Here is a 25339-nt window from a genome sequence, read left to right as displayed (position 1 = left end):
AAGTTGGTCCTTGACCACCTGCATGTGGGAGGAGCCGGGAATAAATAAAGCGGCGCTGCAGGGCGGCCGGGTGCAGCGTACTAGGGATTGGGTTAGTTGTTGACGAGAAGGTTGCTAATAATTAAGAAACCCCCAATATAATGACCTGCCAATATAATCGAATCCCAGGTAATCTCAAGGGAAACGGAGAGAGAGGAGGGGTAATTCGATTCCAGCACCCTAGCTACTCGCTACACGACAAACTAACCAGTGTGACTTTTGCAACCCGGCCGGTGGTCACTTGGTCAGTCACCCTGCTCTAACGATTAACACATCCGGGTATCTAATTATCTAACCCAACCACGCATGGAACACGTACTGCAGGAAGCTAGCAGAGGGTGATCGGAATCTATAGCAGCAGGGGGCGAGAGCATGGACATCCTTTTGCCGTTGCTAGGTTGTTCATTCATTCACTTGTTCTGCTCATGGAACGCCGACCCCAACGAATCATCTTTATTTCCCCAGCTAGATCCGCCACTTCGTTCCAAAAAGGAACAAAAACAAGTTCCTGCTGCAAGCTTTCGACAGATTAAAATTGCTTTGGCCGGGGCGACCAACCACTAGCAGAGCCATATCATCATTTCCTGCAACTGAATGCATGAGGGTCCGTCTCGTTCGTGCGAGGAAATTATTATATATTATTGTTTCTTGTTTCGTTCGCATCCTCTCGCTCGGGAAAGGGAGAGCGCAATTGGTGGGTGATATCTGAGGGGGATGCGCTGCCTGAGGTGGGTGGGGGGTTCGAGTTCATTGAACCTGAGGGGGAGAGGGGGAGAGAGTGGGATCCATGACAATCAAGCGAGATCAGCCAATGGATCGATCGCGCGGTCCTTTTCCGCGCGCCAAGTGCTGGATGGCCACATCGCGCGCGGCGGCTGCCTCCAATCAGGGGCACGGGCTCCTGCGCTCTAGGCCGCGACGTTTTTGTCCCGCCTCATGATGATCGGGCATCTCAAGCAGGTCTGATGTGAGGTTTTGGTCTGGTTGGGGAGATGACGATCCAGCAAAATATCCAGCCCCAATGGAGCTTCCAAGCTGTCAGTTGCATGCTTATAGATTGGTCTCGCGTCAAGCTAGGTTCCGGTCCCCAATTCTCAAGAATTAATGCAGCCATTGTGTGTGGTCGTTTACAGTCTGATGAGTGCTGATGACAGAGGCTTCGACGGCACGAGTAGAAAAGATGGGTCCATATCTATTACCCTCTCAAACATTAATCCTCATGTTCACACGAAGCACTTCGATTTGCGTCTTACCTTGTAGCATCAAAACATATATCCGTGCACCCGCACGAGTCCATCCTCATCTGCCAATATGGTACTTCTTGAGTCTTGACAGACTCTCTCTCTCTCTCTCTCTCTCTCTCTCTCTCTCTCTCTCTCTCTCTCTCTCTCTCTCTCTCTCTCTCGGCCTTTAAGGTGTTAACAATATATGCTGCATCAACAAAGGTGATGAAATGGATGGCGACATGTGGAAGAAAAAAAAACTTATGACGCGAGACCATCAAAGTTTCATAGCTGCATCAACAAAGATTTAGAGGCTATTAATTTGCGCCCGTTTGTCCATTGGACGATTTCATAGTTGTTAGTTGAAATCATCATAAGCCTAAACGGTCCACACTTTGCCTAGTGATGTTTTCGTAGACGAGTGTTAAACGTAAATGTGGGCAAGTCGAGGGAGAAGGATTGAACTTATCCACGCAAATTATTGCCCTCGACGATCCGAGGTTGGAGGAGTTGAGTTCTCCCGGAGACCCACTTGGGATGGTGGCCATAGAAAGCTCGGGATCCAACCGCAGCGCACCTAGCTAAAATGAGCAGCCTCTCTCACTGACGCCATGGCAATAATTCCCTGAGGACCACAGCTGACAGCACAAGCAATAGCAACCATAGCAACAGGCCCAAGTTGGCCAATTTGCTCCCTAGTTTTCGATTGAAATCTTGACAAGAAATCACTCTCCCTGGAGCCTGAATTTTGTTCAGCGTCATAATATTGGCACTTGCTCAAAAGAACATCACTACAGGCATGTAAGGTGAAAAAGATTTGTTAGCAACTCCTACAGGGTAAATTCAAGTTTTTGTTTTTGGTCTTAAAAAACTCGAAGTTCGACTTTGTTTGTGGCTGTAGAGCTCAGTACCAACCTAGAAAAGCAAAACCAGGCACCAAATCCAGTGTGCAGTTCATCACTTTTCTCAGTCACAGCCCAAGATACAATTATCTGTTCCAGTATCCAGCTCTCAACAGAAAAAAGTCTCTCGCATAAAACTATAGCACAGAACGAACCTGCCCAGGTTCAGCTAATGCCTTGACCAGTGGCCCTTAAACAACCCAAGCCGGAATCTAACGCGAGCTTATTCTTCATTTATTCCCAGCAAAGAGCTGATCGAGTGAGACAAAACAAGTTTGCACATCAACAATCTGCAACAAGCCTGATTAGATCATCATCTGGATCTCTCTGGATTTCTGGTGCCACATATCGTCAGCGTTGGCCGGCACCTAAGTACCTAACGTTTCCCGAAAAGAAATGTTGCGTGGAAAGCGAGACCAAGTGCTTCCAGACCAAGAGTTGCAATACAAACCATATAATACATAGCAAGCAGTACGCGCATTACAGTACAGCAGATATATGGGGCATGGTCGTTACTGAATCAGTCTCAAGCTCGCTTCCAATCACAGACGCAACATACAGCAGCATACTATAAACACTGTTATAGAGTTCCATATTCAAATCTAGCAGATATAACTACGGTACGATCCGCGAGGAAACATAGCACATAGTGGACATAACTGGCTCTTCAGCATCACCACAGGCAAGGACCTGACATGGAAACAAAATGAATCTGAGATAGTCCACAAGCAAAAGAAATAATTGTACAAGAAGTATATGCAGGGAATCCAAAATGGGCAATAAGGATGATTACTTACATTTTTCCACAGCAAAGCGCCGCAATGTCAATAACCATGGTCCTCTCAATAAGCACCAGCTGCCATGAGCAGCTCATCAAGGCTCCAGAGATCCCCACTGCTAGCCCCGTCCTGTGGAGCATGATTTTGCAGAAGGCTGTCCATTGATGTGTCTGAGCTGCTCTCAACATAAGGCAATGGTAAATAGTTCATCTCAGAACCAAAACCAGACATGCCTTGTGCGAGATTGGGCGCACCATTTCCCTGAGGCACAGCTACACCATAGTTGTTCCTCATTCTCTTTGATGCTTCACCTTGGCCTTGCAGGTAAGCGGGATTGGCATATGCTGCCACAGCATTATTAGGAGCAAAGACCGAAGTGTAGTCTGAGGTCATGGTCTCATCATCCCACCCAAAGTCAGAAGAGCCATACGAGTTACTGCTCTGGTCAGAGAGCATGTTCTCCGCAGATCTCTTAGTGGGCCCAAGAGGTTTCACAGCAGGGAGGAAACTGGCACCCTCAGCTGGCTTCACAGGCACCTTACTCTCACTGAAGGCAAACATTGCAAACAAATCATTATCTCCATTGTTCAGATTACTGAAAGTCTCACCAGCACAGGCCTTTGGTGGTGGAGTAAGCTTTGTTGGATTGGCAGTAGTTGGCTTTAGGATTGATTTCTGAACATCTGCCGCTTCATCAGGAAAATTGACCTTTGCTTTCTTGCCACGAATCTTGCGAGCTTCAGCATCATATGCCCTTGCGGCCTCCTCAGCCGTGTTGTAAGTTCCAAGCCAAACACGGACACCCTTGCTAGGGTCTCGGATCTCAGCCGCCCATTTACCCCAGGGACGCTGGCGGATCCCCCTGTACTGATTCTTCCGGTTGCGCTTTGCTGAGGTAGCAGTAGGTTCATCATGTTGAGCAGTCTTTGGAGTCATCACACCATCTATATAAAGAGCCCTATCAGTTCATCTCAATAAAACCATATGGAATAGGCATGCAAGTTTTGTAAGGACAGAAGTAGTTGATCAATCTATTTATTATAATAGACCAGTTGCATGTTAGATAGGATGTCCCCTTTTGTGTCGCAAATTCAGGAACTTAAATCTTCAGATAATTTACACCTTCCACATCTAGCATGGATGGATCATCATCAACAATATAGCACTAAGGCACAGTGTTCAAAAAGGCGCTACTAGGCACTCGCCCAGGTGCGCTTATGCGCTAGGCGGAGGGGTGCCGCCTCGCCTAGGGGGGTAGGCGGAGGATAGGCGCCACTGGGAGGAGGTGGGCCGCCGGCGCGGCCAGGAGGCAGCAGGCGGAGGTAGGGATGGGCGCGGCGGAGGCAGGGGTGGGCGGCGGCGGCGGAGGAAGGAGGGGATGGGCGCCGGTGGAGGAGGAGGAAGCAAGGGACGGGCGGCGGCGGAGGAGGAGGAGGCAGGGGACGGGTGCTGGTGGAGGAGGAGGAGGCAGGGGACCGGCGGAGGAGGCAGGTGCGGGAGCGCGGCGGGGAGGAGGCAGGGGCGGGTGTGCGGTGGCGGTCTGGCGGAGGAGGCAGGTTTGATGGATTTTTGGGCTTTCTTTTCGACTCAAGATTTACTGGTTCTCTCTTTTTCTTTTCTTTAAGAGATATATGATGTCTATTGCAAGATATATGTATGTATATAACACCGCCTAGAAAAACGCCTTGAAACGCCTAGTCCCGCCTAATCCCGCTTAGGCTCTAGGCGGTGGGTCACCGCCTAGATAGCGCCTAGCGCCTTTTTGAACATTGCTAAGGCACAATTTAAGATATTGCTTTTAACAATTTACACTTCAGAATTAAGTTCATGTGAATTAAAAGCACTTGAATCCTTCTCTCTTAACCATCAAATACTAACCTATATTTTTCTTATAAAGAAAATTTGACAGGAAAAGAAGCTTAACCTGCATCTAACATCAATAGTGAGATACAGTTAATACGAAAGAATTCCAGATTCCGGAACCTATTCCTCACCGGAAATTAACTAGACATGATACAAGCGCTGTAAGATCCCTAATCGGAATAGATCATCTATTCTCAAGATACCTTTGCAAGACAACTACTTGTTTGAGTTGTTTCCTACTTATGTAAAATCATAAATAAGAAAATTAAAGCCTTAATCTACTAGGCTTATAAAAACCCGGTTCTAGCAATCGAGACGCACGATAGAGCAAAGCACGTGAACTATCTTAAGAGCTACACCAAATAACTTCTCCATTTGCAGCATACTAGTATGTGATGTCATTACGGACATATATAGTACTAGAAATTACTCATGCAGTTCTAGGACAAAAGTTCGTCTAGCCGCTGCATGAGTAGCCAAGAGATAGAATTTCGGTCTTGCTTGCAGCCGTAAAGCCTGTGTGGCTGCAGCTCCATGGAACTCAACAACCACAGCCCACCAAAAGAGGCATCTTTCTCTCGCCCGGCCGTGTCTAAGCGGAGTGTGCGCCAGCACAGAAGGAAACAAAACAAACAAAAGGAGGTAGCGACTTTAATGCGGTTCTCACCGACTGCGGGGGCCGCCGCCTTGGCCGCGGCGGCGAAGGCGAACATCGCCGGCTCCGGCGGGGGGACCTCCACGACCTCGTCGTCGTCGCCGACGTCACCGGCGCCGTCGCCCTCGCCGAGCCCGCGCACGAACTCGCGGAAGTCGGCCTCGAAGTCATCCCCCACGGGGGCTCCCTTCCTGCCGGCCCCCGGCCAGAGCAAGTCGGCCGTGACCCGGCGGGGCTGGTGCTGCAGCAGCAGCTGCTGCTGCTGCTTCTTGGCCGCCGGCCCGGACGGCCGGATGAAGCCGGAGAGGATGGCGCCGCCGCACATCGCCGCCGCCGGAGGAACAGGCGCCGCCGCAGCGGGGTGGGGGTGGGAGTGGATGGATTATTGGTGGGACGGGAGGGCACGGGCGGCACAGTGACGAGGCGTGGGGGACGGAAAGGTGGAGGAGATTTTGCGGCTCGCAGAGAGAGGGAGGGGGACGGAGATGGGAAGAGGGTAGCTGGCCACGCTACTTATAATTGGGAGCCACGCTGACGCGCTATGGGACAGTGACATCAAAGGAGATAGCTGCGCGCGGTGGGGCCCGCTACCCCCCCGGGCTCCCGTGTCGCCTCCTCCCGTGGGTTGCGCGGGGGCTCCGGCGGTCCGGCTCGCGGCGCTTCGGCCAGGGGCGAAGCCACGTTCACCTACCATGGTGCACTTGCACCAGGGTAAAGAAAATACTACCACTAACCAAATTCAAATTCACCATGTATTTTTATAAAATTTCACGTGTCCCTTAAACAGTGCACCATGGTCAATTTTTAGCTAGCTTCGCCCCTGGCTTCGGCGGTCTTTATTTTTTGTTACCGCGGTATAAACAATTCAGGTTTACCTCCAATGATGCCTCCTCTTTTACTTTTACCGAAGCAAAAAAACATTTTAATTTTTTAAAAGGGACAAAGTTGTAATAAACCATAACAAAAAGTGCATGTCGAGCATATTTGTAGAGCACGCTACTAGTACCTACTCCCTCCGTCCTCAAATGTAAGTCATTCTAAAATTCAAAATTTATCCTCAAATGTAAATCATTCTAAGTTGAAAGTAGATCCAATCATCTTAATTGTGCATTATTTTTTGGTCTTTTCTAATAAAAAGATGTGCATGCAATCATATAGAAGGAGGTATATGTGTGGGAGGTGCATAGAAAAAAACATACTAGTTTAGTTAGTATATTGCCAATGCTTAATAATTAGGGGTAGTTGAGTCTTTTCTACACAATCATAATCTTTTATAAAAACTCTAGAATAACTTAGATTTGGGAATGGAGGGAGTACATTATAGTAGTAGACGTTTGCCAAAAAGATGCTTTCAGCTTGGTCACAAAACGCTGTTCATGTGACGAGGCTCCGGCTGGGGGGGGGCGGTGACACGCCAAACGCGAGTGTCTTGGCTCCGAAGAAGGCGCTACTTGCATTTGATGCAGTAAAACGTAACGTTCCGGTAATGAAAAGCAGCAGGGTATTAGAGCATTTTCTGGAGACGTTCCTCAGCTCGTGATACAAAACGTTCCACAAAGTACCAGCTGATGGCATCATCGTAGCGCATCGGGACGTTAACCCGCGATGGGAAGAAAAAAAACCTCGTAAAAAGATGCTCAACTTTCGGTAGAAATTAAAGATGCTTTCAGTCCGAAACGGAAACGCTGTTCCGATCCTTGTGACGAGGGCTCTCTCTCTTCTGGCTTGGCTTGCAGTGGCACGCCAGACGCGAGACTACGACGCTTGGCTGGCGGACCCATGATATCTCTTGCCCGTTTTCGAGCAAACCCGGGCGGGCAAGATGACGGCGCGCGCGGCAACGAACTGACAGCGAAATTAAACCCACGGGCAGCGGATCGTCGTCTCGAGACCACTGCGGCCTGGCTGGGCTCTCCAGAGGCGTGGTTTGGGGTTTGCGGGTTTGGGATGCTCGCGATCGATGAAGATTTGACGTGCTGGTAACTGCCGCCGGTGGCGCCGATCGAGCGCCCGGCGGCAGATGGATCTCGATCGCCATCGCCTCGTGATATGATGCTCGACCGGTCCATCCTGACGTGACAGCCTTCTTCGATTCTCGACCCGGGCCTGTCCTGAATTCGGAGCACGCACGTAAACCATTTTTCCTAGTAGCTCTTATCAACCTTTCCCTACGTTAGCATTCTTGGTTTCCACTGCAGTAATTAAACACCGCCGCAAAGCCACGAGACGGTAAAAGCAAGACGAAATGGAGAGACCTACTACGTGGTTCGCTCATCCTAAGAAGCAGTTCCTACCGTTATTAGTATACATACTAAGTACTTTCTGTTCCGCTCATCTAGATCGACCATCGGGCTATATATGTGTACTGTATACCTGTCAAAATCGACGGTGCTTCTGGAAAGCAAGGGTTCTGATTGTATCCAACAGCAAAGGCTCTGTCGTCTTCCGGACTGTAAGAACGACGTTATAATAATCTAAACGTATCAGAGACAAGCATCTCTGGTCAGGTGCCCAAGTTCATTGCACAAGCAGGAGTTTTCAACCACTACATGCATGTATGTATTTTTTAAGCTTCAAACTGTGGAGCTCTCTAATATAATCCTTTTCTTCGTTCCCATTAGACAAAAGGACGATAACACTCTGATCCTTTGATTTATCGCCCAAAACAAAAACAAAAACAAAAAATAAACAGAGAAGAGGATATGCACTCCCTCCAAGCAATTGACTTCGATTACAGTAGCGTAGCAACTATCATGGGAGTACTAGCTACACCTATACGTGCACTTGACCTGGGCTTCTAAACTCCGCAACACTTGCATGCACGGGTTCAGTTGCGCACACAACAGTCGCCTTCTCGCCCCGCCCATCTCTGAGGTTTGTTGGGCCACATAAATAAGCGGCCAAACATACAAATCATGCATCATCGCCAGAGCGGTCACCAAATTAAAATTCTGCAAGGTAGGAAACGCCAGTGGCCAACTTCGGTGCACACGCAGCACGATCTCCGTGTCCGCGCCCGCGCCCGCGCGTCGGCGTCACCCCGGCCCTGTTTTGGCACGGCGTGGCATACGGCAGCTGGGAGCGCCACACAAAATTTTGAGTCTGTACTTGTTTATGTGATCATCAGACGTCAATCATGCACATACATGCATGTCTGCATTGAACCGAGCGAGATGCTCCCGGCGCAGTGTTGAGTTGACTGAACGTACAATAATATTCCCGGCCGCATCAAGCAGAAATGCTGGGGGATTAATAAAGTTTCCCTGCAAAATGGATACATGTGGTGATGGAATAAATAAAAACAAGTCCTAGATCTAGATGAGATAAATAAAAACGAAGCTGATCCCCCTGATGATGGAATGTGGTGCGCGAGTAGTACAAAACTATAAAGTGCAGAAGCAGCGAGTCTGCTCTGATTTGGCGATAGAGGACAAATAAACTGTATTACTGTGATACGAATATATATGATTGACCTGACACCATTTTTTACGTTTTTCATCATATATACTGGTCGACATAAATTAAACAAACCAAATATATATCATCGTGAACCGGCTCTACGCATGTCTACTGCTCGATGGAAAAAGAGAGAGAGAGAGTAGCTCTACGTGCTATATAATCCTCCGGCCGGGAAGAATCCAGCCATGGTTCTTCTTCCTACTGCACGTCCGAATTCTCAAATGGGCTACAAACTGAACGGACCTCGTGTTGCCGCGGCAGGTACCATGCCTTTGTCTGCATCGGAATCACGAGACCACGCATACGGTCGACTCGCTCACACGCTGTTGCGATCTCCCATCGGACTGGCGAAATAATGTTGGGCGCGTAGCGTAGGGATAGGATATGGCCAGGCCGCCCGGGGACCGGCGCTTTGGCAGATCCAAGTTTGATGATACATGGACATGGTGTCAACTACCAAACGTGCCGCAGCTTCCCGCTTGGGGGTCTCTGACTCTCTGTGGCTCGTTTTCGCACACGTCTTGTCCGCGCCGGTCGGTCTCCACGCGGTGGAGGCTGCCGATCCGATCCGCGGGGCGGGTTGGGCTCAAGTCTGCGGCCAACGAGCGTCTGATGTTTTGTGCCGCGCGGCGGCGGCGCGGCCCACGCGATGCAGCCTGTTGTCGGTGCGTTGGGTCTGAATCTTGCGGCCCACGCGGCCACGCGCAAAGGGTGGCCCACTAACTAACTTGCTGTTGCTCGGCCGCGAGCGTCGTGAATGGATTCGGTAGCGGCCGCGTCCGAGCCCAGCTTCCGCGGTTCCGCCCACCCAATGACCCAACCAAATGTTGGCTCGTGCAGTGCAGTGCAGGTTCCCATCCGGCCGTCACGTAGCCGTCTCAAGTTTAACGGCAAGGCTCCCCAGGCCATCAGCACCAGACGCACGCCGACCGCGCCGTCCCGCGGCCGCGGGTGTTTCTTTCCTCTCCTCCAAGCCAGCGCCCGCCACCGCCCGCCTCCATTTATACCTCCTCCGGCGAGGCGAGGCGACGCACGCAACCCTTCCCTCCCGCACCGACCAAGGCGACGAATCTCGGAATCCCCAATTCCCATCGATCGAAATCAGGGTCCCCCCCAGGCCCAGGAGTCCAGAGCCTGCCGCCGTGATGTCGGCGACCGCGATGGGCGAGGCGGCGGTGGAGGCGCGCCTCCAGGCGCTGCGGCAGAGGCTCGGGAAGAAGCAGCAGTTCGAGGAGGCAGTCGCCGACCTCGACGCCGTGGTACGGGACCGCTACGCCGGCGCCTCACCCGCACTCCGCAAATCGGTAAGGCCGACCCGACCTGGCGACCTGACCTGCCTCTCTGCGACAAGTGCTCCTGCTGAGTAGCTAGATGGGGGAATACACGTACAATTTGGTCAGTAGAATTCAAGTTGGATATGTTTTATTGCAACTGCTGAATTTAGCCATGGGGTTTCCGTTTAGCAATTATTAAGCTGTACGAATTTGGTTAAGAAGAGTGTCAACCAGGGACGTTGTAAATTTCAGTGTTCTTCAATAGATGGTGGGTGGTATTAGTTTTCCTGACTAGTAACATGACTGGATTTTAGAGCAACGCTATTTAATTTGTTTGACAGTAGATGAACTTCAATAGTTCAATAGATGGTGAATGTGTTAAATTTCTTCAAGATATGGTTAAGAGTGTCAACCAGCTCGCTATCTGACTGCACTGCAGCTAATTCCAGCACTGGAGGGCTGGTGAATCCTTCTCAATGGTGGAGAGTGATCTTACTGTGTCTTGACGTACTGTAACAGTTTTTTTTTGTTTGTTTGTTTGCACATAATGCAACAAGCAACTCCTTTTGAAATTAAGGATGGCTCGAGTCACTGTTTTAGTATGGTTTTGGTTAAAATTCTGATGATCTGATCTTAAACTTGTAGTAACATGGCTGAATTTCAGAGTAACATGTGGTATCTGTTGAAAATTTTGATCTTCACTTAAGGAATGCTCTAAGAAAGATGTGATCATCATGTTAGTGGTAATAAAAGTTGCATGGCATTTAGAGTAATTTTGTATCTCCATGTTTGACATATAGAAACATAAAACACAATTATTTGATGAGCTAAGATTACCAACTCTGAAGATAATAGGAGACATTGTATTGCTGTTGCTGTCTAGTGGAGCAAGCTTATCTGCAGAAACTAATAGTATATGTGGCCATATACGGAGTGAGTACATGAAAGAAATGTATATGCTACAACATGGCACCTACATATATCAAGGAGACATTTACCACACAGCTGAAAAATATGAAAAGCATCAATCTGGGCAGGCCTTTCAATCTATGTTATCACAAAACTAATTTGTCAGAAGTGTATTTCATTGCGCTAAAAAAGAAGGCAAAAGTATACACTTGCCAATTGTTTTAGTTGTAGTCGCTTGTGCATCCTATAGTACAACTACAAAACTATGTTTAATCAATTCTAAATCATTACTCATTTGGACTGCTACAACCTTTAATATCCATTTTGCTCACCCTTGACTGTTACAAGTGCCAATGTCTTTGTGTTTATTTTGGTCGTTTTTTACTTTTTGCAGATGTATTCCACAGTTTGCCGTGTTGCAACGGTGCTTCAGACTAGATATACTGCTCCTGGATTCTGGCGTGCTGGTCTGAACCTCTTCATGGGAACTGAGAAGCTGGTAACTAATCCTGCTGAGAAGGAGCACTTGAAGAGCTGCATTTCGAGGGCCCGGGAGCATCTTGATGAAAAAGAAAATGAGGATTCCATACCAAGCAACAGAGAAGCAGGTATATACCATACAAAAATCTAAAATACATTTAGATTAATAAACATGGTCTAAACATCTAAAATACAAAAATTCTTCTAATGCAACGTCCAAAAGTGTTGACAAATACACACCGAGTTCTTTATGATATGACTGGGCTGGTGGTAGTGGTATGAGAACTTAAGCTTCATATGCCCACCATTTGGTTAGATGGCATTTATTGGGTTATCGAGTTGAGTATGTAAATACAAAAAAGAGTTTGCATATTTTTGCAATGCACTTATATAACCGTTTCTCCTAAAAGAATCTTGACCCTTATAAATATTTGTTTGCTAATAAGATGATACTTTTCGCAGACACCAGATTTCTTTTTGAAGGACACCTTACTGTGGGACAGGAGCCTCCACCTCCAGCATGGCTTGTTGCTGATAACTTAGCACGGGAATTGAGCATACTAATTGAATCCTCTGGGGGTCAAGATGGGAACAGCAATAGGATAGAGTCTAGAGCTGAGGATGTGACACCTGCTATAATGAACTTCTTAGAAAGCATATCAGGAAACAGGGATCTAGAAACTGCCTTGGAAGAATCACTGCAGGTAGGCATAAATACTGATCATGAGAATCCACTTCTTTGGTATATGCTCGCTCATGTTGTCCTTACAGTTTATTGTGGTGTAGCTCTAGCTTGTGTTCCAGCTGTGAGACAACTTTCTACTGTCATGATCAAAGTCTGCTTTAGTTAGCTGAAACTGTACTAAGATGTATGAATATTGACCTGGAGCATCACTTTTCTGTTGCCAGGGAATCATTGAGCATCCACCCAGGGCACCCCCAGCTTCAAAGGAAGTTGTTGCCAATTTACCTGTCCTAACAGTTACCGAGGAAGTCATTGCCAGATTGGGCATTGAGACGGAGTGTGCTGTTTGTCGTGAAAACTTGGTTGTGGATGACAAGATGCAGGAGCTACCGTGCAAGCATCTTTTCCATCCTCCGTGCCTGAAGCCATGGCTGGTAATCTTCTCCTAGACCCTTCGAATAATTAGATCTGGAGGAGAGTAGCATTATTATTGCAAGTCAGTGTAGCTAATCGCTCATGATCTTTTGTTTTCTTTTAGGACGAGAACAACTCATGCCCGATCTGCCGCCACGAGCTGAGGACGGATGATCATGTGTATGAGAGCAGGAAGGAGCGCGAAAAGGAAGAGGAGGAAGACAGGAGGGGAGCGGCAAATGCCGTTAGGGGTGGGGAATTCATGTATATCTGAACTCAGCAGTAGCAGAATGTGACTGAGCTTTGTGATTTCTTGATGCCTCATTGTAACTTAAGTTAATAGCGCCTGTCGTTCTCCACAAATTTGTCATGTTCTGTTACTGGCTGGTCAGGCTGGACAATGCCGTTCGTGATGGATGATGTATTGTTTTCTCACCTGTGGCCCGGCAGAGCGCTGTTTGATCGGAACTCGCAGCGCCTATCTGATCCGGCATGGCTGCCAGGTCGCTGATGAAGCTTTAAGGCAACGATTGGGGGAGAGATTGCTTTAGAACTCTCGATCTTGTTTGAATTTGGACTCAAATATGAGCCACAGCCCACAGATCCTCGCCCACAGACTTCAAGCACATTGACAGTGTATGCGTATATATAGATATGTTGTACTTATCTACGTCGACCATTCTTTATTCCATTTAGAACTAGGAATTTTTTCTTAAATTTCATGAAAAATTCTTTCTACGAATTTGCCAAATTGGTAAAAGTAGGTTAGTTCGACTTAGATAAAGCAAATAAAAATTGCTTAAATAGGCAAAAATAGGTTAGTTTGACTTAAATAATGAAAAATAAAAAAATGTTTAAATTTTAGGACCAAAGGAGTAGATGCAAATGGCTAGTTATCCTGTACCAGTGCGCTGACAAAGAAGTTTGCGGTGCAATACGTATTTCTTGTTTAATGAGCGTGCATATCTATCGGTACTAGGAGGGGCAAACGAGATAGCACCGATGTAATAATGAACAGTGTAGTTGTGTCAGGCCAATATGCATTGTATATATTCATGCTATGTTTTTTCTCCCGGCGTTAACGTAACTTAATACTCCCTCTGTTTCAAATTATAGATCATTTGACTTTTTTAATTTCAAGTTTGACCACTCGTTTTACTCAAAAAGTTATGCAAAATATCACTTTTTGTTGTTGTTTGCTTTATTAATACAAGTTCTTCAATAGTAACTTAAATTTTACTATATTTTTACAATTTTTTTGAATAAGACGAGTGTCCAAACTTGTGATTTAAAAGTCAAACGACCTATGATTTGGAACGGAGGGAGTATGATAGATGCAGCTATATCTTTAAAAAATAAAATACTAAACGATAGAGTACAACTATCTATGAAGGCCATAAAGTGAGAATGTTGCATAACTAACCTCTGTGAAGGATGCAATCCATGCTACAAAACTATGTCGAGCACAACTTTTGTGACAACCAGTCCCCACTCTCCTTGCTCCATGGAAGGCTCACTTGGATACTATCGTGAATGAGTTTCTCTGCCATTTGAATTATTCTCAAAAAGTTCTCCTTTTTTCTTTGACAGGTGAAAAATGAAAAGTTTCACATGGAGAAAAATTATGAATTAAGTCAGGAAATTCTAAGATGAGAAGTTCAAAAACAATCCAAAAGTTTTGAGTTGACAGAAAAGGTTTCTGTTTAAACTTATAGTTCAACATAAAGGTTTGAATAAAGTTCCATTTAGAGCTACTCACTCCGTCCATAAAAGAATAAAATTATAGGATCCGTGTCAGTCAAATGTTCAAGTTTGACAAAATTTACAGTAAATAGTATTATCGTTTATGTCTCCATATAAATTTATTATTAAAATATATTCTATAACTAATCTAATGATGCTTATTTTGTATCATAAGTTTTATTAAGTTTTTATGTAACTTTAGTTAAAGTTTAAACTATATGATTTATTGAAAAGCGAGAATTGCATTCTTTTGTGTACGGAGAGAGTATGTAGTTACTATTTGCTATTGTTCTCCTATGTAACGTGGCTCTAAGGCTGACTCCACTAGCTTCACGATGATGATCATGTAGGAGTATGAGAGCACTCGAACAGTATATAGTTTTTTTTACCTTTATAAGATAAAAAACCAAATTGAAGCGGTGATTCTTATGCTACAAAAAATTACCCTCACCGCAGGCAACAAAGAAATTGGATAACATAAGATGGTTAGCGTGGCATTAACTTTGTTCACCGCCATAAAATAGTGTGGCTCGACCAACCGGCATGGGCCCCCATCTCACGCAGACGCCAGACGACGGCGCTAAACGTCGCTACCACCGTTCACCCAGAACAGGGCCCACCAGCCAGGGACATGGGCGCCCACCCGTAACGCTGACGGTGACGGCGCGTGAGCCCTGCGTCGCTCCACCGCTGGGAGAACACGCCGAAACGGATCAAACGGGCCCTTCGCTCCCACGACTCCACGAACACCAAGCTGCCGCGAGCGAGCGAGCAAACCAACAAACCCCGTGCGCGGTCCCGAATTCCGACGCACTCGAGCGCCCAAGCCAAGATCCCGATCAACCCTCCGCCACACCGCAGGCCACACCGAATCGATCTGCACCGAACACCCGCCACCAAATGCCATGCAGGCCCAAAAGCAGCGGCAGCATCCCCATATTCCGATCCCGGCAAAAACAATTCTTCCAGAAAGAGATTATTTCCCCCCCAACCCAACCCAATCCCGCTCCCGAAATTCCTAATCTTTTAATCCGTGTTTTTCCTGCGGCCCGCCGCCCCTGGGAGCAGTAATGAAGCGGAAGAGGAAAAAGGAGAAAACGAAAAAGCGCCAGGAAAACAACGCGCCAGCACCAGCGGGGAGCAGGCACACATCAACTCATCATCGACGGCGCGTTACTAGGCGATCAGGGGGAAAGGATGCAGCAGGCGATGCGTGTGATTGCGAGCGGGTGAGCAGGCGCGGGGCAAAAATCCGAGGAGGAAAAGTCCGCGAGAATCTCCGGGCCGCCCTCCCCACGCCCGTCGAAAATCCAATCTTGACGCCCCCTCCCTGGGGCCTGGGCGCGCCCAGACTGTTCCAAAGTTTGCGCCTCTCGGCGATGCGGGATTGTTTCTTGTCAGTTGGTTGGTCGCCGCTCTCCTCGTGGTGATGGGAGGAGGAGCCCCGCCTGCCTGATCCGCGGCTATTTTCTTCGGGTTCTTGGGGAGAGATCTTCTCTCGCCCTCGGCTGGATTGCGCTTCGTGTGGTTGGTTGGTTGCTTCTGCTGTGTGTTTGGCTCGATCGGGATGGGGGCGTGGCCCGATTCGCCACCACCACCACCACATCTACGCCTCTTCTTTTTTATTGCCTCCGCAGTGGGATTTGCTTTCGCGTTGGTGTGAGCTATTTCCGCAAATCTTCTAGGGCTGCCCGAGGCGCCGGGCGTTCTCGCGCACTTTACTCTTCCAACTATTCCCCCCCTTCGCCCCCGGATCGAATCCGCCGCTTGCCGGCCGCGCCGCGCCCGGGCGTCGATTCGAGCTGCGCCGCCGCCGATTCCGCCGCAAAATCGCGCCTTGGTAAGGTTGCCCGCTCTGATTCGTGGGGTTCCGCTGCGGATTTGGTTGGATTTTGGGGGATTCCTGATCCAGTTTCTGTGTCGCAGGGCTTGTTTGTTCCATGAAGGCGTGAGGCAGGTTTGGAGGGGAGGGGTTTCTCGTGTCTGGCCGCCGTCGGGGAGGCTCCGACCAGCCAGCCATGTCTCAAATCCAGAGCTTCTCGCGGAGCAACTGCGTGCTCCTCGCCGTGCTGTGCGGGAAGCACGCCGAGAAGCGTGTGGCGGCAGCGAGGTCCGGGCCGGAGGTGAAGCGGCTGCGGCCGTCTTACCCGTTCCCTGAGCTTAGCTCGGCCGGCAGATTGGAGGTCAGTTGGGGAGTGTTCTCTCTTGAGTGTGGTGATGGTAAATTTTCTGCTCCCCCTCTCTTTGTGTGAGCTGAATGAAGGGGCTTTCGAATGCAGGTGCACACGTTGTTCAATCCTACACCTGAGCAGTTCCTCGAGGCGCAGCGAGTGGTGCAGCCCAACTTCTTGTACATCCAGGGGCAGCAGCTTGAGGATGAGAAGGAGATTGGCTCACTTGTGTGGGGGGATGCCGATGTCTCTGACCCGCAGGCATTTAGCACTCTCATTAGCCCACCATTCCCCACGATAGTAAGCTCTGGGCTTTTCTCAAGTTTGTGTGCAATGTTATTACTTAATAGTCAAATGATGATGGCAGCTTGTAGCGCATTTGGCTGTTAATTGAACGACAAATGCCATGATGCGATAACAGCGACTATGCCAGTATGTTTGTTTCATTATTGCATTTCACAACAATTGCCTATTGAACTAGCAGGCTGATTGTCTTGTCTTACAATACCCATGTCGCAACTACTTGAGTAAGCTTGGTACTCTGGTGCTTAATCCAGTTCCCATGCAAAAATAATAATTTCTGACCGTTCCACGCACCATACAATAAAATGTTTCATCTAGATAATGGAAATACATGTTTGCTTTATGCGCTTCACATAAATGCATATGGAACATGGATTGTACGGAACCTTTGTGATGTTCTGTTATATTATTTATGTTGCCACATGGACCCAACTCTTTAGATTTTAATGGCTGCTGATACCATACTCCCAACACAGGTATATCTGGAAGTTCCTATTGGTGAAAAACTTGCACAAGCAGTTCATTCAAAGGTAGACAGTTTCCCTGTACAATAATCACCTCTCTTGAACAACTATAACATTACTCCCTCCATTTGCAAAAGAGTTATGTTTTGGGTTGCATGCAGTCAATCTATCAATTTATTTATCATCAATTACTTTGTGTGTATTGAGATTGAGCATTTGAAAATGGTATGTGGATTTGTCTCAAAATACTTTGATACTTATAATTTTGCAATGGTTTGTAGATATACTACTCTAAAATTACTACTCAAAAGTCCTGCTGGACACTATCAATGTGCAAAATATAATTTTTTGCCTTCTATTACTTGAGTGGGTATTTGCCCGCTTCCCATAGCATCATGTTTTTATGGATTTTAGTTTTGTTTTGTTTTGTTCGACAGCAATGTCATTTTGCTCCTAGCTTATTGTTTACAAATCTATTCATGCCATTTTTCCTCCATATGTTTCTTTACATCTAAACAAGTTGTCAAGTCATTAGGTGCCACATGTTCGTAATTTGTTGATTGAAGCAAAACCAATTTTGTTATTTTTGGAGCTTTGCAAATGTTGATATTATTTTATTTCAGGGGATCCCATATGTAATATACTGGAGAAATTCATTCTCATCTTATGCTGCATCTCATTTTCGCCATGCATTGATGTCAGTGATTCAAAGGTATTCTCCCTCCGCCTTCAATTAGATCTACATCAGTAGAAATGTTAACTAATTGCTCATGCTTGGATGCAGTTCGGTGAGCCATACATGGGATGCTTTTCAGCTTGCTCATGCATCCTTCCGTCTACATTGTGTAAGAAACAATCACGTGCAAAGTGTTAAACTTGGTCCTCGTCTCCTGGGGGATGCTCCAAAAATAAATATAAGCCCACCTGAGACTGAGATGGTTGATGAAGAAGGTTCTTCTGAAGTGACCCCAGCTATAAAAATATATGATGAAGAAATAAACATAAAATTACTTCTCTGTGGAGTGCCATGCTCCTTGGTAAGCTTTTATATTTATGTCCAAACATTATTCTTTATATTATTCGAATGCAAACTAATGATTCTCTTTTTACTCTCCAATAGGATCCTTGTTTATTGGGCTCTTTAGAAGATGGTCTGAATGCACTTCTAAATATTGAAGTATGGACAATAATTCTAGCTTACAATCCCTATTGTGTGGAAACTTCTTATTGTTTTTTCTTGGAAGTGACTGATGATTCCTCGGTCTTAATGCTGTGCTGAAATACACTCCATAGTCCATACACTTTTTTCTTTTAGAAAATTACTTCTCAATAGATATGATAAAAAAATATTGCTTTTTAGCGTATGTGGTAGTAATTCAGATATATGGAAAATGTTATGCTTTTATTTCAATACCCATGACCTGTATTCACTAATTTGCATGCATGTTTTCTGTAAGGGACCCTAGAACAAAATCCAGTTAGATGTGCAACACAAAGGCAGATCACATATAAGCACTACTAGATAAGCTGTATGACTGCTGTTTTTCAAGGAAATTACTGTACTCCATTTGCAAGATGCATTCTTCATCTATTAGTTGGTTTATTTTTATTAATCAGACCGCATTTCTTGGATGTGATACAAAAAGCAACCATGCAAACATTAGATGTTCCACGTTGGTAGTTAAGAAATTCTTATATAAAACTCTATGGAACTTCTGATTTATTCTTGCATCGCTTGAAGAGGTCATGTTATGATTGGCTTTTGTTTTTCACAGATTCGTGGGAGCAAACTGCAGAACCGAATCAGGTATCTGTTATAGTTCTATTTCCTTTATCCTTATATTGATGACTCTGTGAGTTATTTAACCAAATTTGGTTGGCATGCTGTCATGCACAATTGTGTTGGTAGTTCATGCTCAATTTGTAGATGCGTATTATTCTTTTACGATTCATTAGAAGAAAATGGTGATGGTACGTCTAGAAACATAACATCATCTATGGGAAAAATGAGCAAATGAGCCTTCATTGATAAAACCATTGTATTAAGAAATGAGCCTTCGTATGTGCTATCTACCTTTCACATGTCAAAGTTGCCTCAATATTGATATTTCTTTGCTTGAAGAAACTTAAATCTGTTGTTAACTGCCAATGTGCCTTTGCCATAGATTGTTTTCATTAGCAGAAGCTAATTTGTTGGCTTTCCTGTATGGCAGTGCCTCTCCGCCACCTCTTGAAGCTGCATCCTTACCACGTGGGATGGTTACTATGCGCTGTGATGTCAGTACTTGCAGTTCTTCCCATGTGTCACTTCTCGTTTCTGGTAGTGCACAAACTTGTTTTGATGATCAGGTACATATTTCTCTGACCTTGGATATGTTTTTTTAATCCTACTGGAAAGTAATACGGTGCTCATCTGTCTGTGCAGCTTCTAGAGAGCCACATCAAGAATGAAATAATTGAGAAGAGCCAGCTAGTCCGTGCCCTCTCAAATAATGAGGATAAGTTATCATCGAGTGAGCCTTTAACTTCCATGTCCACGGCTTGTGGGGCTTCTACGTTTGAAGTTTGGATGACACTACCTAAGTGGGCAGCGCAGGTTAGTTTACAACACTTGTAGCGTATAGTATGCATTCCTTAGAATTTCATTATGTGTTTGTGTGTTTTTATCATATTTTCTTTCACTTGTATGATTGAATGAGTATTTGTTCATCTTGAACTTAATATTCTTCTTTGAATGTTTAGGTTCTGAAGCATCTAGCACCAGAAGTATCATACAGAAGCTTGGTAGCACTTGGAATTGGTTCTATTAATGGTACTCCTGTTGCTTCATTTGAGAGGCGAGATGCAGACCGCCTTCTTTTCTTTTGCACAAGTCAGCGCAAAGATTTGGTTAATGAAAATGGTCCATATTTTCATCTGCCAAGATGGTCAGCCTCGCTTACCAAGGACAGAACTAAAGCGACTTCAGAATCAAAACCAAATCTGGTGGGCAGAAATGGAGTTTTAGAAGACAAGAAAAATCTGATGGAAGGGCCTTCCTCGTTCCCATCCTTCAAGGCTAAATTGAAACCTGCAACTATGAGGCCTATTCCTCATTCTCGAAAGCAACAAATGCATCCTTTCATGGGTTTACCTGAAACTGCGCTTCATGATACTAATCTGGTTAGGCCAAGCTTGCCGGTTGCGCCACCTGTGAAGCATAGTTTAGTATCTTCTGCCCCAACTGCACATAGAAAATCAACATCAGGGCCATCTCATACTCCATCAGTCATTCAATTGAATCCTCTGCCAATGAAGAAACATGGATGTGATAGGTTGCCCATCCAAGTATGTTCTGAGGTATACATCTGGAACCTTCATGGGTCATTGTGATCATATAATTCTGCACAACTACATAATTAGGCTAGAAGAATGATCTGCTCCTTACCTTGTTTAGGAGGACTTCTTGAAAGATGTTATGCAGTTTTTAATTCAGCGGGGCCACAATCGACTTGTACCTCATGGAGGACTTGCTGAATTTCCTGAGGCAATCCTTAATGCCAAACGCCTTGATCTTTATAACTTGTACAAAGAGGTAATTATTCACACTTATTTTTTGTGAACTAAGAAGTCAAAGAATAACATGTATTATCGGCTTGTTTCCTGATAAAGATTTTGATTCTCTTCTAGGTGGTATCTAGAGGTGGATTTTATGTGGGCAATGGCATAAACTGGAAGGGTCAAGTATTCTCAAAGATGCGCAACCATACTGCAACAAATAGAATGACTGTATGTATTTATTGTTCAGTTCTCTGATACTTTCTTTACCTTCTGATCCTGCCTTTTAGCTTCTTGCTGAAGGACTTGGGGACAACCTTATATTGAATCTAGTCAATCTGCATTATAACTGTACTTTTCTATATATATATTTAGGGTGTAGGGAACACATTGAAAAGGCATTATGAGACATACTTGTTGGAATATGAGTTAGCGCATGATGATGTGGATGGCGAATGCTGCTTACTTTGTCACAGGTTTGGTGGCATATTCATTCAATCTGTCTGCTTCAATACTCGTATTGTCATGATTGAATCTAAGACCTCCTTTTATGTAATTCCAGTAGCGCACCTGGTGATTGGGTGAACTGTGGTTTATGTGGTGAATGGGCCCACTTTGGTTGTGACAGACGACAAGGGCTAGGCACTTTCAAGGTAAAAAATTAAAGAAATTCACCATCTTACCCTTTCCTGAAGTCACTAGCTTTATTTCACCAGCTGGTTTTTCTTTCTTTTTTTTTGTTGGCAGGATTACGCGAAGACAGATGGATTGGAATACATCTGCCCCCATTGTAGTCTAGCAAACTACAAGAAGCCACCGCTGCCAAAAGTAGCTAATGGTTTTGCTAATACCGCATCTGTATCCTGAAATGTTTAATTTTCATCTTAGTTTTCTTTTCTTTTTTTAGCCCCATGTTGTGTGGGGGGAGAAGAATCATTAGAGCAGAGAATAGGCTGATGGAAAGAGAGGGGAGAGGGCCTTGAAGGTATGTAGTATTTGATCTGTATCATCCCATTAATTTAGTGGTTATGTGGTTTATATAGCATGTAACAACTGACAACAGACAAGTTCCTACAGTAGCTGTTGGTTAGATGTGGTAAGCTTCTGTTCATACAAGTCTTGCTGTGTTTATATTGATGCAGCACTTGTTTTCTTTGCCTTCTTTCACGAAACATTTGATGGAACGGTCATCGTACTTGAAAGCTGCTGGGTCCTTGCAAAACGATATGCATTTGGTTCAGTGACTTGCATCCATACAGTTTCTGTTACCTTCTGTCAAAACGGGCCTAATAAGGGGGCCAAAACTCTATTTACGATTTGCCTTCTGCATCAAAAGTAGGCACCCATTAGGGCCACGTCACCCACTAGCTGTCGGATTAAGCCAGAGGGACGTGAACCGTCCAATGCGGATAGGTGGTTAGGGCAAATGGGCTGGGGATCGGTGTTTCAAGTGCTTTGCTCGCGACCACCGCATTGCCTAGTGCCGTGATCCTCGACGCTGCCTCCTGTGCTCCAAGTCCGGACACAAGGCGTGCTTCTGTCGGGCTGCTTCTAGTGCTGGCTCGGTGGAGTGGAGGCCGGCTGTCAAAGCTTCTGCGGCGCGGTCGTCGTCGGTGATGGAGCTCATTCCGGGGGACTCTGAGCACCGTCCCGCCTGGGTGACCGTCTGTGCTGCTCGCACGGGGCCATCAGGGAGGCGGAACGGGATGTCCAGCTGCATTCGCTCGTCGGCGTGCAGCTGGATGAGAGGATGCGACTTTCCTGTAAGCAAGTACACAGGGAAGTCATGCAACAGCTGCGTATTCCGGGGTATGCTTTGGACATTGTCTTGCTCAAATCTGCTACTTTTCTTCTTCGTTTCGGGCAGCCGGCTCAGCGCAATGTTGCGTTGGGGCGCCGGTCTCTGGCTGTGGGAGGGACTCGACTTCATCTCATGCCGTGGACGCGTCAGTTCGGGGCCAAGGCAACTAGCAAGCTCAAGTACAGGGTTCGTGTTTGCATTGAGGGTGTTCCTGCTCATGCGGTCGACATCGACACCATCAGCAAGCTCTTTTCGGCCGAGACGGTCATTGACAGGATTGATACAGAGAAGAAAAGAGAGGAGGAGCGGGCTTGCATCTGTGTTTGGATCACGACAAAGGATCCTGACAGCATTGCCATTGAAGGAACTCTTCGCCTTGAGGAGCCGGTTGAGTTCTCGGAGGAGGAGCACAACGAGTTCTTCATGAGACTCGGGGATGCGGACATGGATCTGCCTGAGGTCTGTCCGGGTGTGGCTACATTGCTTGATTATGAGGTCATGTTGCACATTGATGAAGTTTGGGATTTTACAACGCCGCCAAGCAGCCCCTCTTGGAAGAGTTATGGTAGTGATATCAGTGGGATTCCGGCTGATTCGTCCGGGGGTGAGTGGCCGGTGAAGCACTACTTCAGTTGGCGTCTGGGTGTTCCTGATCACAGAAGGTCGCCGCCGCGGGTGCCGGTGCATGAGCGCTTGGTGGGGCGCAGTCAAGACAGGTCGCCTGATAGAGGCGCTGGTGGTGGTCGTATGCAGTTCCCTCCACCTTCTCACGCTGATTTCAGGCATGCTGGTGGTAGTAGTGCAGCTAGCGGCGGCGGCGGTCGTGGTGCCACTTTCAGAGGACAGAGCTCTGGAGGTCCTTACCGCGGACATACGGCGGGGGACGTTGGTCCGGCGGCCGGTGGTCTCGCCGGCGAGGGAGGAGAAGATGCAGTTTCAGACGGTGCTACTGTCCTTGAGGGTCCTGGCCAGGTTAGGAAGGAAGACATTGCCACATCTGAGGAGGCAGGGCTAGGTTTCCTCTTTGGTGAAAGAAGTGATAACCATGCAGCGGCGTGCGACCCGATGCTCTTGGAGGTCGTTACACAGGATGGTCGGGTTCTGGGTTCGGCTCAGGTGACAGGGGTTCAGGCTGTGGCAGGAGTTTTGGCTGTAGCGCATGAACCGGACATGGGAGCGCAGGTGCGCACTGTACACCCCGTGGATTCATCTTTTGAATTTGATCCCATGCGGGTGGAGGCCTACTGTCAGGGACTCAGCAGTTCTACTGGGCATGCATCCCACGTGATAAGTTCACAAGTGTCTTTGGAGATTAGGGAGGATGAGTTGTTGCTGGGCATGCAAACTATGGCCATTCAGACTGAATCTTCAGGTCAACTCCATCAATCTGAGGCACAGACTGTTCTGGATCAGCTATCCCCACAATCTGCTCATAGCTTGGACGGGAATGGCCTATTCATTGCAAAACTTCCAGAGTCCCTACTGGCCACTCCAATTGTTACTAAGAACAGCAACAATTCTGATTCTGACACCATCCCTGCTTCGGTCCGTAGAAGCACGAGGATAGCTAATAGGCCTAAGTCTGATCTGACAATGGAGCAACTAGCAACTGTTCTGCTAATGAGGAAGTGTGGGGTCCTGCATCAAGATCAGCAGCCAGATCAAGAAGCCAAGGAGCGTTTCTCAGGGCAGTTTTCTGAACCAACGGTTCCTAACACAGTCATCAATTACAGAGAGGTGTTTGGGCTTCCTCTGGATGAGGGCACTGACAGTTTAAGTGCCCTGGTCATTCATGCTGAAGCTTAAGAGGGAGTGGTGCTCCCTCCCAGTGTGTGTGTGTGTGTCTGTGCCCAATGTGTGTCTGTCCAGCTCTTCTTCAGTGTTTTCAGTGTTTCTGTTGGGGCCCTTCGTTAGTTTGTGTCATGCAGTTGGTGCAGTGTCTTGTGTTTAATCCTGATGGTGGTCCTGGTGTGCTGAGCGTTACCCTGAGCTTAGTGTTTCTGTTGTTTGTTTCTCTCCTTGAGTCTTCAGTGGTTGGGTTTCTGTGTTTAGTGGTTCAGAAGTTCAGAGTTCAGGGCCCTATGTTCAGACGTTCTTCGATTCAGATGTTCACCTTATTTTCCAGTACCTCAGTTGGAGTTCTTACTAGTTTGCCTCATGAATGAACAAAAATGTCTAATACTCAATTGGAATGTGAGAGGGTTGAATAATCGAGCAAGGAGGACTGTGGTTAAAGACTTGGCCAATGATACTAGATGCACAGTTGCAGCGTTACATGAGACAAAGCTTGCTGCAATACAATCTGCAGATGTTAGTGAGGTGCTTGGTGCTCGGTTCAGTAATTAATTTGCTTTTCTGCCTGCACAAGAAACTCGTGGGGGAATTCTTTTTGCTGTCGACGATGATTTCTATAGCATCACTTCTATCCAACTCCATGCCCATTCTCTGACTGCTCAGGTGCAGACTAAACAATGTTTGTCACATTGGTGGATAACTGTGGTATATGGTCCTCAAAGTGTTCAAGACAAAGTGCAGTTCCTGGCTGAGTTAAGAGCCATTAAACAAGTAGTTGGAAATCGATGGGTGCTGTTAGGAGATTTTAATCTCATACTTGATGCTGCAGACAAGAGCAATGACA

General features: G+C 46.6%; 3 protein-coding genes across 3 annotated transcripts; 2 read left to right on the top strand and 1 right to left on the bottom strand.

Moving 5' to 3' along the window:
* Window positions 1-2568: 2568 nt before the first annotated feature.
* LOC120679598 (ethylene-responsive transcription factor 1-like) lies at window positions 2569-5957 on the bottom strand. Its single transcript, XM_039961220.1, has 3 exons — window positions 5474-5957; window positions 2962-3887; window positions 2569-2854 (listed from the first exon to the last, which is right to left on the bottom strand). Exons 1-2 carry the CDS (start codon window positions 5784-5786, stop codon window positions 3007-3009), a joined length of 1194 nt encoding a protein of 397 aa, XP_039817154.1. The 5' UTR covers window positions 5787-5957; the 3' UTR covers window positions 2569-2854; window positions 2962-3006.
* A 3877-nt stretch (window positions 5958-9834) lies between these two features.
* LOC120679594 (E3 ubiquitin-protein ligase AIP2-like) lies at window positions 9835-13209 on the top strand. Its single transcript, XM_039961206.1, has 5 exons — window positions 9835-10224; window positions 11498-11711; window positions 12046-12287; window positions 12493-12702; window positions 12807-13209. Exons 1-5 carry the CDS (start codon window positions 10066-10068, stop codon window positions 12954-12956), a joined length of 975 nt encoding a protein of 324 aa, XP_039817140.1. The 5' UTR covers window positions 9835-10065; the 3' UTR covers window positions 12957-13209.
* A 1949-nt stretch (window positions 13210-15158) lies between these two features.
* LOC120679587 (AT-rich interactive domain-containing protein 4-like) lies at window positions 15159-22052 on the top strand. Its single transcript, XM_039961199.1, has 16 exons — window positions 15159-16265; window positions 16352-16608; window positions 16705-16896; window positions 17376-17429; window positions 17987-18075; window positions 18148-18400; window positions 18484-18540; window positions 19139-19170; window positions 19577-19712; window positions 19789-19959; window positions 20106-20702; window positions 20800-20937; window positions 21033-21131; window positions 21276-21376; window positions 21463-21553; window positions 21648-22052. Exons 2-16 carry the CDS (start codon window positions 16444-16446, stop codon window positions 21765-21767), a joined length of 2295 nt encoding a protein of 764 aa, XP_039817133.1. The 5' UTR covers window positions 15159-16265; window positions 16352-16443; the 3' UTR covers window positions 21768-22052.
* Window positions 22053-25339: the final 3287 nt, after the last annotated feature.

The sequence above is a fragment of the Panicum virgatum genome, chromosome 2K (assembly GCF_016808335.1).
Source record: "Panicum virgatum strain AP13 chromosome 2K, P.virgatum_v5, whole genome shotgun sequence".
NCBI lineage: Eukaryota > Viridiplantae > Streptophyta > Magnoliopsida > Poales > Poaceae > Panicum > Panicum virgatum.
The sequence above is the reverse complement of the archived record's forward strand: the minus strand, read 5'-3'. Positions and strand labels throughout refer to the sequence as shown.